At 39.3% G+C, this 13,252-nt stretch overlaps 1 protein-coding gene across 1 annotated transcript; it reads right to left on the bottom strand.

Moving 5' to 3' along the window:
• Positions 1-616: 616 nt before the first annotated feature.
• LOC129927141 (uncharacterized) lies at positions 617-1,126 on the bottom strand. The gene has a single exon (XM_056034378.1). The coding sequence runs from the start codon at positions 1,124-1,126 to the stop codon at positions 617-619; it is 510 nt and encodes a 169-aa protein (XP_055890353.1).
• Between the last annotated feature and the right edge of the window lie 12,126 nt (positions 1,127-13,252).

Below are 13,252 nucleotides of genomic sequence, written 5' to 3'. Positions count from 1 at the left end.
GTGTCTGCAGCATCCGAAACAAAAAGAAAATAATTAGAATGCAATAGTTCATAAATGGATCATGTATGATATCCCCATACAGATTCTTTGGCTTTATTTCATAAAAAACAAATCTAACAAGATAAAACCCAGTCTAGCACAATGTACTTCATAGAGACCTCTTCATTAGTCACTGACAAATTTAAAACAACGTGACATAGACAACCCAGGAACAACAAAAAAATGAGATTAGATCAATTAAAAAAACAACAACTCCAGACTAATTAACGCAACAATTAAATCAACACATCTATGACTCAGGAAGTGTTTATCTTTTGAAAGGAATGCTGGGTAAAAAAAAAAGAAAGAAAACATTAGCTGAATAGTTTTACATTTTTTTTTCCCTAATGGCGGACAAAGTGTGAAATAGTCTTCTGAAGATATTGAGGTAATTACTGAATAAGTATATTAGCTTGAGAATCTCCGAATACAAAAGATTTGAGGATGGTATTGGAGATCTATCATACAGGACAAAGGATTTGATGATGGTACAGCAGGTGCAACGTGCAGGACAAATGTGGCTGCCTGGCAGTGCTGAAATTGTTTAATGGTCCCGAGTTTAAACTCTAAATCGCTTTCATTCAGCAGAAGGTAAAATAAAGTTCCGACCTGAAAGAAGGTCTAGAGAAGTTAAGTCAGAACTGGTGGAGACAGAACTGGTGGAGTCAGAACTGGTGGAGTCAGAACTGGTGGAGTCAGAACTGGTGGAGACAGAATTAGTGGAGACAGAACTGGTGGAGTCAGAACTGGTGGAGTCATAACTGGTGGATGGTGGAGTGAGAACTGTATGAGTCAGAACTGGTGGAGTCATAACTGGTGGAGACAGAACTGGAAGAATCAAAACTGGTGGAGTCAGAACTGGTGGAGACAGAACTGGTGGAGTGAGAACTGGAAGAGTCAGAACTGGAAGAGTCAAAACTGGTGGAGTCAGAACTGGTGGAGACAGAACTGGTGGAGTGAGAACTGGAAGAGTCAGAACTGGAAGAGTCAAAACTGGTGGGGTATATACGTGTTTCTGTTTCGCTGCTATCATCACAATCCAGTTCTTATTGCCCTTGCTCCAACCAGGTGATAGATTCGTCAGCATGGAAAGGGTTAACAGAGGAAGTAGCCTAAAATAATGTACTCTATAGAGGATAGGATTCCGGAAACAAATAAGGATATCTCAATGATAAATCTAGTGAATTAAGAAATATTACTCTAGTAAATCAAGAGGTTGTATTAGGGATAAGTCTAGGGAATCAATGGGATATATCAGGGATAAGTTGTGATCGAGCGTCGCATGAGGTTTGCGGGGCCTGTTCTCTGACAGAATGAACTACGCATACCAAGAGTTGCAATGACGTGGATGCAGTGATGAGGAAAGCGCAAACCGGGACGTCCTCGTATAACTTGGCGCCACACTTTCACTGAGGACCTCAGAACAGTAGACACCAGGTGGGAGGAGGCTTCAGGCATTGCCAGTGACATATCTTTATGGAGACAGCTTGCCGCCCAATGCTCCTAACAGCGCAGGAGAATCTATCTAAGCCTAAGGACGGAATTAAGGCCTTATTATTCAAGACCGGAACGACCTCAAATCTTGAAAGCTACTTAACTAATGGGATAGTGGGAAGGGATTGTGGGAATGTCATTGACTACTTCGTGCTGGTCAACACGTTTTTAAACATCGTGTTGATGTGAGGTCACGTGAGGTCACGTAAACATATTGTTTTATGGCAACAAGAGGGACAAGACCCAAAGAAATAGATCTAGAACTTGTAGCAAGACACACATAAATAGATCTAGAACTTGTAGCAAGACACACATAAATAGATCTAAAACATGTAGCAAGACACACATAAACAGATCTAAAACTTGTAGCAAGACTCACATAAACAGATCTAAAACTTGTAGCAAGTTTGTTCTATGGATCTAGAACTTGTAGCAAGTCTGATATCAAAGTGTGACACGTCGTTTAGTTTTGCTTGACAACGGCCAGTGTATCCCCAACTCGGACAACCTGATCGACACGAAGAATTTTGTCTTTGGGTAGAGCCTGAGAAAAAAACAAACAAAAAGACAAAACAAAACAAAAACACCGAAAACAATATTTAGGGAACCACTTGAAGATCAATCAGACAGCACTCAGCCGACCGTCTGGCCACGAGAGAGAGAGAGAGAAAGGCGGTCGGGTCACTTCGTAGATTTACTGTAGACCTTCTGTGCATTAAACTTATTGTTTCTTAAAGTTTTCAAGCCTGTGAGTTTTCCTGAACTAACACACAAACGTCTTGAGGAAATTGTGTCATTTTAGAAGAAAAAAAATGTGCAGTCTCCTCAAACAACAAACTTAAAGGTACTGCAAGAATGGTAGAACTAATGGAGATATTTATGAATAATTTGTATGCATGAAACTAAAATTAACAAGACTACAAATATAGTTTAGTTTATGTGGAAACACAAACTCACAATGGGCCTCCGAAGTGGTCCGCTAGAGCTTTCAATATTTTCAGCAAGAAAATCAGAAGCTATGAACTAAAAACTATCAACAACCACAACATCTCTGACAACCTCAACCACATTTCTGACAACCACATCTCTGACAACCACAACCACATCTCTGACAACCACAACCACATCTCTGACAACCACAACCACATCTCTGACAACCACAACCACATCTCTGACAACCTCAACCACATCTCTGACAACCTCAACCACATCTCTGACAACCACAACCACATTTCTGACAACCACATCTCTGACAACCACAACCACATCTCTGACAACCACAACCACATCTCTGACAACCACAACCACATCTCTGACAACCACAACCACATCTCTGACAACCACAACCACATCTCTGACAACCTCAACCACATCTCTCACTACCACAACCACATCTCTGACAACCACAACCACATCTCTGACAACCACAACCACATCTCTGACAACCACAACCACATCTCTGACAACCACAACCACATCTCTGACAACCACAACCACATCTCTGACAACCACAACCATATCTCTGACAACCTCAACCACATCTCTGACAACCTCAACCACATCTCTGACAACCTCAACCACATCTCTGACACTGACAACCATATCTCTGACAATATACATAGAAGACGATATGTGTACGTATTGAACGTGTTGCCTATATGATTCGACTGTTTGGCCGACTGACGACTCAATACCACTTAATACGGAGACACGAGTGTATTATAATAGTATTATTACATTAACATTAATATGTATTCAATACATTGATGATTGAGAACATATGGGTCAACGTACACCCGACTTATCTGTTGATATTGAATGATTATCTAATAATCTAATTGATCGTTCCCTAGAACCTTTGTGTTAAATTTGTGGTCTCAAGGAAAAAACTTCTACTAGAGACTGTGCTTTTGTATAATGGTTCTTATAGATATATAGTTTATAACACGGAGCACTGCTTATTAACTTACATACATAGTAAATATTTTATTTCCCTTTTAAAACAAAAGTAAACATTGTATTGCAAATTAAGAAATCTATATAACAGACAACACAAAGTAGTAATAAAAAATATTTTTTGACACTTAAAAAAACAAACAACAAAATTAAAAAAAGAAAACGTTGGCAAAACTAGTTTTAAAATATACAAGAAAGTGGCCTCCCTTAATAATATAGTGTTCCGTTTTTATTTTTACTATTAATAGTGTCTAATAGTAAATAGTTGTAAAAATGGTGTATTCTATAAAATTGAAAAACTGCTTGCCGAAAAGAAAAAAAGGAGACGTTGCATCACAACTTTGAAAAGTCTAAAATATTATGATATCGGATTTTCAATATCTTTTCTAGTTTCTGTGAGCTAAACGGGACGGACGGACAGACAGACCACACAAAACCAAAACTAATAACGGCTATTCTCCTTTCGGAGGCCGCTAAAAAACACGACACACTGAATCAAATCTACGTTTTTAAAATTCGAAATTTAAAGTTGAAATGCTTATGGAAACAATAGACCCATAACAGAACACGTCACTTCTCTTGGGTTTCGTCAAATTTCTTATCAGTTGACGCAAAGGGTAATTATAAATCTTATAAGATATAAAATAAGAGTTTTAATATGTATATCAAACGTACGATATTTTACATTGTGAGAGAAATTCTTATTTTAGTTATTTTTGAAAAAGGTGTGGCTGGCCAGATTAAACTTTTCGCAGGCCGCATTCCGCCCTCGTGTCGCAGTTAGCCCATCACTGATATGCATTAACCAAAAATAAAATAGTTTAATTGGAAATATTTTAAATATTCTTATCACTGCTTTAGTTTAGCACAGTTTCCATGCATTATGGTCCAATCACTTTCGTGGACCAGTTGCGGTGTTAGGGGAGGAGGGGAAGTAGTGGGTATCTTGGAGAAGGTTTCCATGCTGGCTTTTCAAAAGCAATTTAAAATAAAAAGAGAGAAAAGTTGTTCGACTTGAATTCAAACTCGAAGGCTAAAGCCTCATTGATAGAAGACCGACACGCGCTAGCCACTGAACTACACAAGTGCTTATGAAAATAGAACAGTCCTATTTGGCCGAATTACTATGTGGATCTAGAAGTGAACTCGGTACATTAACGAAATGTTTAGTATATTGCTTTCCATGTCACTTTAAGACATTACTAATACAAGGATGAAGAAAAACTTGCGTATTTATACCAGGTTTTATGAAATCCACAAAACAAAAGTGGTGCGGGGGGGGGGGGGGGGGGGCAAAGAGTCCTGCCCAGAACCTGTCAGTCAGAGTAGCGTGCCTTGAGCTGGCTTCCAAGAAAATGTCAGACGTTATTCTTAACACTTTTTCCTTCACTTTGTCTCGTGATAGGACATCAGTTTATCTCAGAGCAGGACATCACTTATCCCACCATAGGACGTCAGTTTATCTCAGAGCAGAACATCACTTATCCCACCATAGGACATCAGTTTATCTCAGAGCAGAACATCACTTATCCCACCATGAGACATCAGTGTATCTCAGAGCAGGACATCACTTATCCCATCATAGGAAATCAGTTTATCTCAGAGCAGAACATCACTTATCCCACCATGAGACATCAGTTTATCTCAGAGCAGGACATCACTTATCCCACCATAGGACGTCATTTTATCTCAGAGCAGAACATCACTTATCCCACCATGAGACATCAGTGTATCTCAGAGCAGGACATCACTTATCCCACCATAGGACATCAGTTAATCTCAGAGCAGGACATCACTTATCCCACCATAGGACGTCATTTTATCTCAGAGCAGAACATCACTTATTCCACCATGAGACATCAGTGTATCTCAGAGCAGGACATCACTTATCCCACCATAGGACATCAGTTAATCTTAGAGCAGGACATCACTTATCCCACCATAGGACGTCATTTTATCTCAGAGCAGAACATCACTTATCCCACCATGAGACATCAGTGTATCTCAGAGCAGGACATCACTTATCCCACCATAGGACATCAGTTAATCTCAGAGCAGGACATCACTTATCCCATCATAGGACATCAGTGTATCTTAGTGTTCAGTGTTTGAAAGGGAAAACATTAATGTAACCTAGGATAAGACATTGGTGTATCATTGGTGTTAAATGACCAAACCATAAATAGATATGGGATGTGTGGCTGAGAGGCCGCTTGGCTACGGCTTGACCGCCTAGTAAGGGGAGTCAAGTTCGAATCCTGACTTGAGCAGAGTTATGTTTGCTGAGCGCCTAAAGACAGCACGGAAAACCTTCTCCCAGATACCCCCCCCCCCCCAAACACCCGCTGTTCATTAAAAGAGATTGGACCATAGCGCACTGAGCATGCTATAAACACGGATGTGATGCGGTACATTCAATACAATTTAAAAAAAAATAATTAATATGAGCAGATGCAGTTTCTCCTATGGTGAAGAGCTCATCTCACAGACGCTCGTGCCCAAGAGAAGATAAGCACGCGCATCCATGTGTTCATCTAGTCGTGCAGGTCAATTAGAGACTTCAAATCTTCGGAGACATTGATTTTCCTGGCTGATTCAGGCAACCCGTTCCATGCTGTAATGGCACTAGGGACGGCTTGTAAGACTTTGTCCTATCATACAGAACAAGAAATGTGTCTATATCTTTGGGTCCGTGACTGAATCCCCTGGACCCTCCCCCCTCCCCCCAACAAAAAAAAAGGCATGTTTTTAATGTTTTCAATATATTTCCCTATAAAGGACATATTTCATAATAATAATAAAAAATTTCAAACTGAGCTACAAAGTTCGTTAACTCTAAACGAACCTCTTCCTTCTTTCATTTAGTAATCTTCTTGCAATGCAGTTTTCTCTCCCCCCCCCCTTTTTTTTTTAATTGTTTCAGATTAAACGCCCATTTCTCTCAGTAACACATGCACACTCTTTTTTTTCTCTTTTTCCACTCGTTTAAACTGTTGTTCTGTATCCTCTGCCACCTCTAAATCCTACCTGCTTTTGCGTTTCTTTCTCTCTCTCTGCTCCCGATTCCATCCAGGCCATATGCCGTTCACCCTTAAGCCCCTCCCCCACCCTCCACATACAACGGTTAATGCAGAGATCGGGCCGATCCAACACTGCACACCAAAAACGAGAGAGAGAGAGAGAGAGAGAGACAGAGAGAGAGACAGAGAGAGAGGAGAGAGAGAGACAGCCAGACGGTCGACCTTTAAACGGGGCCAGGACGACTTGAACTGACGGCTGTTGACTGTGAGAGGGAAGAAAAGAAAGTCAGGACTTCTGCTGCGGGAACAGACGTAAAAAAAAAAAATGCGTTGCGTCACCCCTAAAACAGGGCCCCCTGAGTTACCTGAGCCGAGCAAAATGGGCCACAGTGTTGTTGTTTTTTTCCCCTTCTCTTTTGTATCACAAGTACAGCGAGGCTCTCAGTCCATGGTGAATGCAGGCCCAGGGCTAATGACACCTTTTAATTCGCCTGAAGTAGTGCTAAGTACAAAGGCATGACGCGTCATTTCTTACGACCTCGGTTCTAGTAAATGAGCGATACAGAATATCGACCACAAACCATATGCACAACTCCGAATAAGAACGCTACATTTCAAAACTATTAAATGGTAAACAAAATATGCATATTACATTATAAAAAAAGGAAACGATATTATAAATAGCAATATTATATCTCTAGATTTGATCATATTTAACTCGATGTATAGTACACTTATAGAAGGTAGGGGCATCCACAAAAAAATCCTGCTCAGGACCCCCCCCCTCCCCGCAAAGAAATACCGTTTCGACTTCATCTCTTCATTAGTCTTTTGAACCGTTGGGGGCACCACACATGCTATGTCGACGGTCTTCCTCCATTCCTCTCTGCCTTTTGACTGAAGTAGAATCTCTTCCAGTGTAGAATCGTTGATGTTGCCATCAGTGGCGTAGCAAATATTTAGGGGCCGGGAGGCTTGGCCTCTTTAGGGGCCCCTGCATTGTGACATTGGACATGCGATAACATACTTAATAAATATATATGTGTCTCATGTGTGGAATACATGCAACATGGTCACCAATCTACATAACAACATGAATACCAAGATAACATGGCATTGGCTTAATGTTTAATTAAAAAAAAATATTTCGGACACTCATTTGGGGGCCCGGGGCGATTTTCAAATTTGGACCCCTCCCACACTCTATCTACGCCACTGCTTCCCAGTCACTTCCTTTGTCTTTCATCTCTTCTTAGTACTCTTTCCTGGAGGTCTTTGCGAGCCCTAATGACCTTGTGATATGACCACTTAGTTCTAGTTTGCAGTGGTCGTCAGGTCATTGTGGGGACCAAATATCATTGTGATCTTGTTCCGAATCTCCTTTTTTGTGATGCGAATCCAAGAATCTTGAGTTTGAATTATTTGGATCGTGCTAGGCTTGAACCCCGCCACATCGTCTGCTGCCCTGCGCGAGGTTTGGGATAAAACGTAATGATCTTCATTTTTGAAGGTTTGAAAACTTTTAAAGTCAAATTAACTCTACCACATCATAACTATTTGTCCCTCTGTTTATTTCACAACCTAACGACTGTACTCTGCGCATACTCACATGATAAATTAAAGTTTAAAGATTGAAAACAGAAACAAACAGAAAGAAAAACTTAAAAAAAAAAATCACAAAACAAAACTTTTGTCCGACAGAAGTGGAATGATATGATAAGAGAGACTTATTGATTCTATCAAGTTTCCACGTCTGCAGTGGCTTGGACGTTAATTCAACCTGGTAATGATCGTCTGGTTTTTCAATCTCCCCCAACTCCGCCCCTCCACCAGGTTGTCCTTCACTCCATTATCTGTTTCCCAGCCACGCCAAACGTTGCAACTCAAATGTTTGAATATTGAAAAAAAAAAGAAACAGGAAACTGGATCGCACCGGATCGTTCAAAGAGTCTAGACTCCAAGTGCAGTTCAGTCAATACTTGTCTTATCATTGCTAGGACTATCTCCAGTCTAGAATAACTGAAAGTGAAACCAGGGGCCCATTGCAAAAACCAAACACCAGACCCCCCCCCCCTTTTAACACCCACACACTTTTACATACCCCGCCACTAAGCTGGCCTCACACACACACACACACACACACACACACACACACACACACACACACACACACACACACACACACACACACACACACACACACACACACACACACACACACACACACACACACCATGTTTTCAGGTCAATTTATAAAACAATAAAATAAAGTACCCCTTCAGATCTTGCAATCTATAGTGCACGGTCATCTGTTTCAGTGGCCCACAGTTAACAGGGGTGTCATTTGGCCAGCACAATGAACAACCGCCTTTACTTTTCCTCATCAAATGCAAGGTCCTCTTTAGAGTTTTGTGGACTAAGGGGCGTCCTAGAAAACCCGAAATTCAATATCCCAGTCTTCACAACCCGATCCAAGCGCGCTACCACTCGGCCACCTCGCCCCCGGTCCATCTATGGCCTTGTGAAAAAAAAATCTGACAGAAATCTGAAAAATTATCTCAAGAATATATTTACTTGGAACTCGGGAAACGAAGGGTAAAATAAACTTTTGTGTGTGTCGTTTGTTGTACGCCCGGAGCTGTCCTTAATCAATCAATCGATCAATCGATCTTATCAATTTATTTTTCGTCCTATTGTTCTGTCCTTCTTTCGTTAGTCTTATTGTCCTAGCCGTTGTTCTATCATTCAATCTCGTACTCTCGTGCTCAGCCAAGCGTTCAGCCGTATCTCAACATCACAATATATTCAACCGACCATAATCAATAGCTTAATACCATTGGAATTTAGTTCACCTGTAGAGGAAGTGGCTCGACTGACAGATATGGTTCACATGAACTGAACTTTTTTTTTGTTATTCTTCGCATGCACAAGTTATTCGACCAATCTTGGCTTAACTGAACTGGCTACAGGTGGCCAGGGGTTTCCCAATCTCGTGGCCTTAACATGTAGCCTAAACATGTAGCTCTAGTGGAGAGATAGTTAAGAGTGGAAAGTAGAAACTAGCCCCAAATGAGATAACCCTTTCATCTGAAAGAACTAAACTAGCTCCCAGTGAGATAACTCTTTGATCTGAAAGAACTAAACTAGCTCCCAGTGAGATAACTCTTTGATCTGAAAGAACTAAACTAGCTCCCAGTGAGATAACTCTTTAATCTGAAAGAACTAAACTAGCTCACAGTGAGATAACTATTTGGTCTGAAAGAACTAAACTAGCTCCCAGTGAGATAACTCTTTGATCTGAAAGAACTAAACTAGCTCCCAGTGAGATAACTCTTTGATCTGAAAGAACTAAACTAGCTCCCAGTGAGATAACTCTTTAATCTGAAAGAACTAAACTAGCTCACAGTGAGATAACTATTTGGTCTGAAAGAACTAAACTAGCTCCCAGTGAGATAACTCTTTGATCTGAAAGAACTAAACTAGATCCCAGTGAGATAACTCTTTAATCTGAAAGAACTAAACTAGCTCCCAGTGAGATAACTCTTTGATCTGAAAGAACTAAACTAGATCCCAGTGAGATAACTCTTTGATCTGAAAGAACTAAACTAGATCCCAGTGAGATAACTCTTTGATCTGAAAGAACTAAACTAGATCCCAGTGAGATAACTCTTTAATCTGAAAGAACTAAACTAGCATCCAGTGAGATAACTCTTTGATCTGAAAGAACTAAACTAGATCCCAGTGAGATAACTCTTTGATCTGAAAGAACTAAACTAGATCCCAGTGAGATAACTCTTTAATCTGAAAGAACTAAACTAGCTCACAGTGAGATAACTATTTGGTCTGAAAGAACTAAACTAGCTCCCAGTGAGATAACTCTTTGATCTGAAAGAACTAAACTAGCTCCCAGTGAGATAACTCTTTGATCTGAAAGAACTAAACTAGCTCCCAGTGAGATAACTCTTTGATCTGAAAGAACTAAACTAGATCCCAGTGAGATAACTCTTTGATCTGAAAGAACTAAACTAGATCCCAGTGAGATAACTCTTTGATCTGAAAGAACTAAACTAGATCCCAGTGAGATAACTCTTTAATCTGAAAGAACTAAACTAGATCAAAGTGAAAGAACTCGATAAGTTATCAGCGGCAAGATCCTAAGTATTCTAATCGTTCTCATCTCTCCAAAGATTTCCACTACTTCCACCACACCTTGGACTTTGAGGATAAATAATGAGCGCAGAGCAGCATGGTCATAATTATTCAAATCGCACTTCTATCGCTCAAAAGACTTCCACCACACATTGGCCTTTGGTCATTAAATCACGCAATAGGCGCAGAATATATTGACATCACAACATCGAATAGAAACAATATAACTAAATACAAACTCTGCATTACAATAAATCTACTAATGGAAATATATTCTTTCATTCCTGAACAAGTATGAAGACAGTAGGCGGAACCACTACACACACTAAAACAACCAATATCCACAAGTATTCTAAATAAACATATTTATATATTAGATGAAATGAAGGCTTAAAGGCAAAGTCTGAACAGCACAATTATACAATGACTAAGAAAAAAACAATAAATTGGGTATGAAATGACCAGGGATGAAGTGACCGGGGATAAAGTGACTAAGGATGAAATGACTGGGGATAAATCTTGTTGTTACTCCAGAAATCCACTAAAAATAGACACTTTTCCTTTATAGGGCTCTGGTCTAAGGCACTTTTGTGCTTCTAAAAATTGTTTAAAAATAAAAAATGAAAGAAGAATAAGATCGTGGACGTTAAATGTTGAACTAAAAGGACGTCAAAGTTTTAACTTCATTCTGGAATCAACCCAACCTTCTTGCCCTTCTTGTAGAACATGATCGTCTGCTGATAAAGAAAAGAACTCGAAACAAAATATATTTTATTAAAAAGAAAAACAAACAAACAAAACTAAATAGAAGCAGATCGTGTGGGAGCTGACATGATTGAAATACTTTTGTTTAAAGTAACAAGTTATTAACACTAATTTTTTTAAATTAAAAATGAAAGTTTTTATGGTATAAAACAGCAGACTCTGACTAATACTATATCATAACCTATTTTATTGTGTTTCTCGTTATATAGGTCAAAAGATTTATGAACAGAACTTGTATAAGCGAAAAAAAAAACAACAACCCCAGAACAAACAAAACAAGAAATTTGTACTAACTAGTATCTGAAATCATCACTATACCCATTTTAAGCCTTCACTGAGCAAATTTCACATCTGTAGATTCGGCCTCATAAATAGGTAACACATATATTATACATGGGCAGCAAATCAAACAATTTGTACATTTAATTAGGCAACTAATCGATGTATACCTTTTATTTGGCAACGAATTTCTCTACCAGGATGGGCAAACAATATATTTATATCTTTGATGTGCAGCAAATTTATTACTACGTTCTGAGGGGTATCACATTATGTATACTTTTGATAAGCATCGAATCTGTTAGTATCTTTAATGTAAACATTATATATATGCGGCCCCCCGACAGCGAAATTTTTTTTTAACAAAGCCCTCCGAAATAAAAACAGCCACCTGCTGGGGTAAACGTGAATTTTGATCGCATTACAAACGAAGCCAGACATTTGAGCCCAACTAATGGAACATTTAACCTGTGATACCAAACCTGTAATACCAAACCTGTAATACCAAACCTGTGATACCAAACCTGTGATACCAAACCTGTTATACCAAAATGTGATACCAAACCTGTGATACCAAACGTGTGATACCAAACCTGTGATACCAAACCTGTTATACCAAACCTGTAATACCAAGCCTGTTATACCAAACCTGTAATACCAAACCTGTGATACCAAACCTGTGATACCAAACCTGTGATACGAAACCTGTGATACCAAACCTGTAATATCAAACCTGTAATACCAAACCTGTAATACTAAACCTGTGATACAAAACCTGTGATACCAAACCCGTGATACCAAATATTTAATACCAAACCTGTGATACCGAACCTGTGATACCGAACCTGTAATACTAAACCTGTGATACCGAACCTGTAATACTAAACCTGACATACCAAATCTGTAAAACCAAACCTCTAATACCAAACCTGTGATATAAAATCTGTAATACCAAACCTGTTATACCAAACATGTAATACCAAACATGCAATACCAAACCTTTAATACCAAACCTGTAATACCAAACCTGTGATATCAAACCTGTCAAACCAAACCTGTTATACCAAACATGTAATATCAAACCTCTAATACCAAACCTGTGATACCAAACCTGTAATACCAAACCTGTAATACCAAACCTGTAATACCAAACCTGAAATACCAAACCTGTAATATAAACCCACAGCTGGCATCACGTTCAAAGAACACAATGTGTACAATCAGTTAGCTTCCATGTACAAGCAGTTTGTTTCCATGTACAAGCAGTTTGCTTCCATGTACAAGCAGTTTGTTTCCATGTACAAGCAGTTTGCTTCCATGTACAAGCAGTTTGTTTCCATGTACAAGCAGTTTGTTTCCATGTACAAGCAGTTTGTTTCCATGTAGCCTACAAGCAGTTTGCTTCCATGTACAATCAGTTTGTTTCCATGTACAAGCAGTTTGTTTCCATGTACAATCAGTTTGTTTCCATGTACAATCAGTTTGATTCCATGTACAAGCAGTTTGTTTCCATGTACAAGCAGTTTGTTTCCATGTAGCCTACAAGCAGT

The sequence above is a fragment of the Biomphalaria glabrata genome, chromosome 7 (genome assembly GCF_947242115.1).
Source record: "Biomphalaria glabrata chromosome 7, xgBioGlab47.1, whole genome shotgun sequence".
In the NCBI taxonomy this organism is placed as follows: domain Eukaryota; kingdom Metazoa; phylum Mollusca; class Gastropoda; family Planorbidae; genus Biomphalaria; species Biomphalaria glabrata.
The sequence above is the reverse complement of the archived record's forward strand: the minus strand, read 5'-3'. Positions and strand labels throughout refer to the sequence as shown.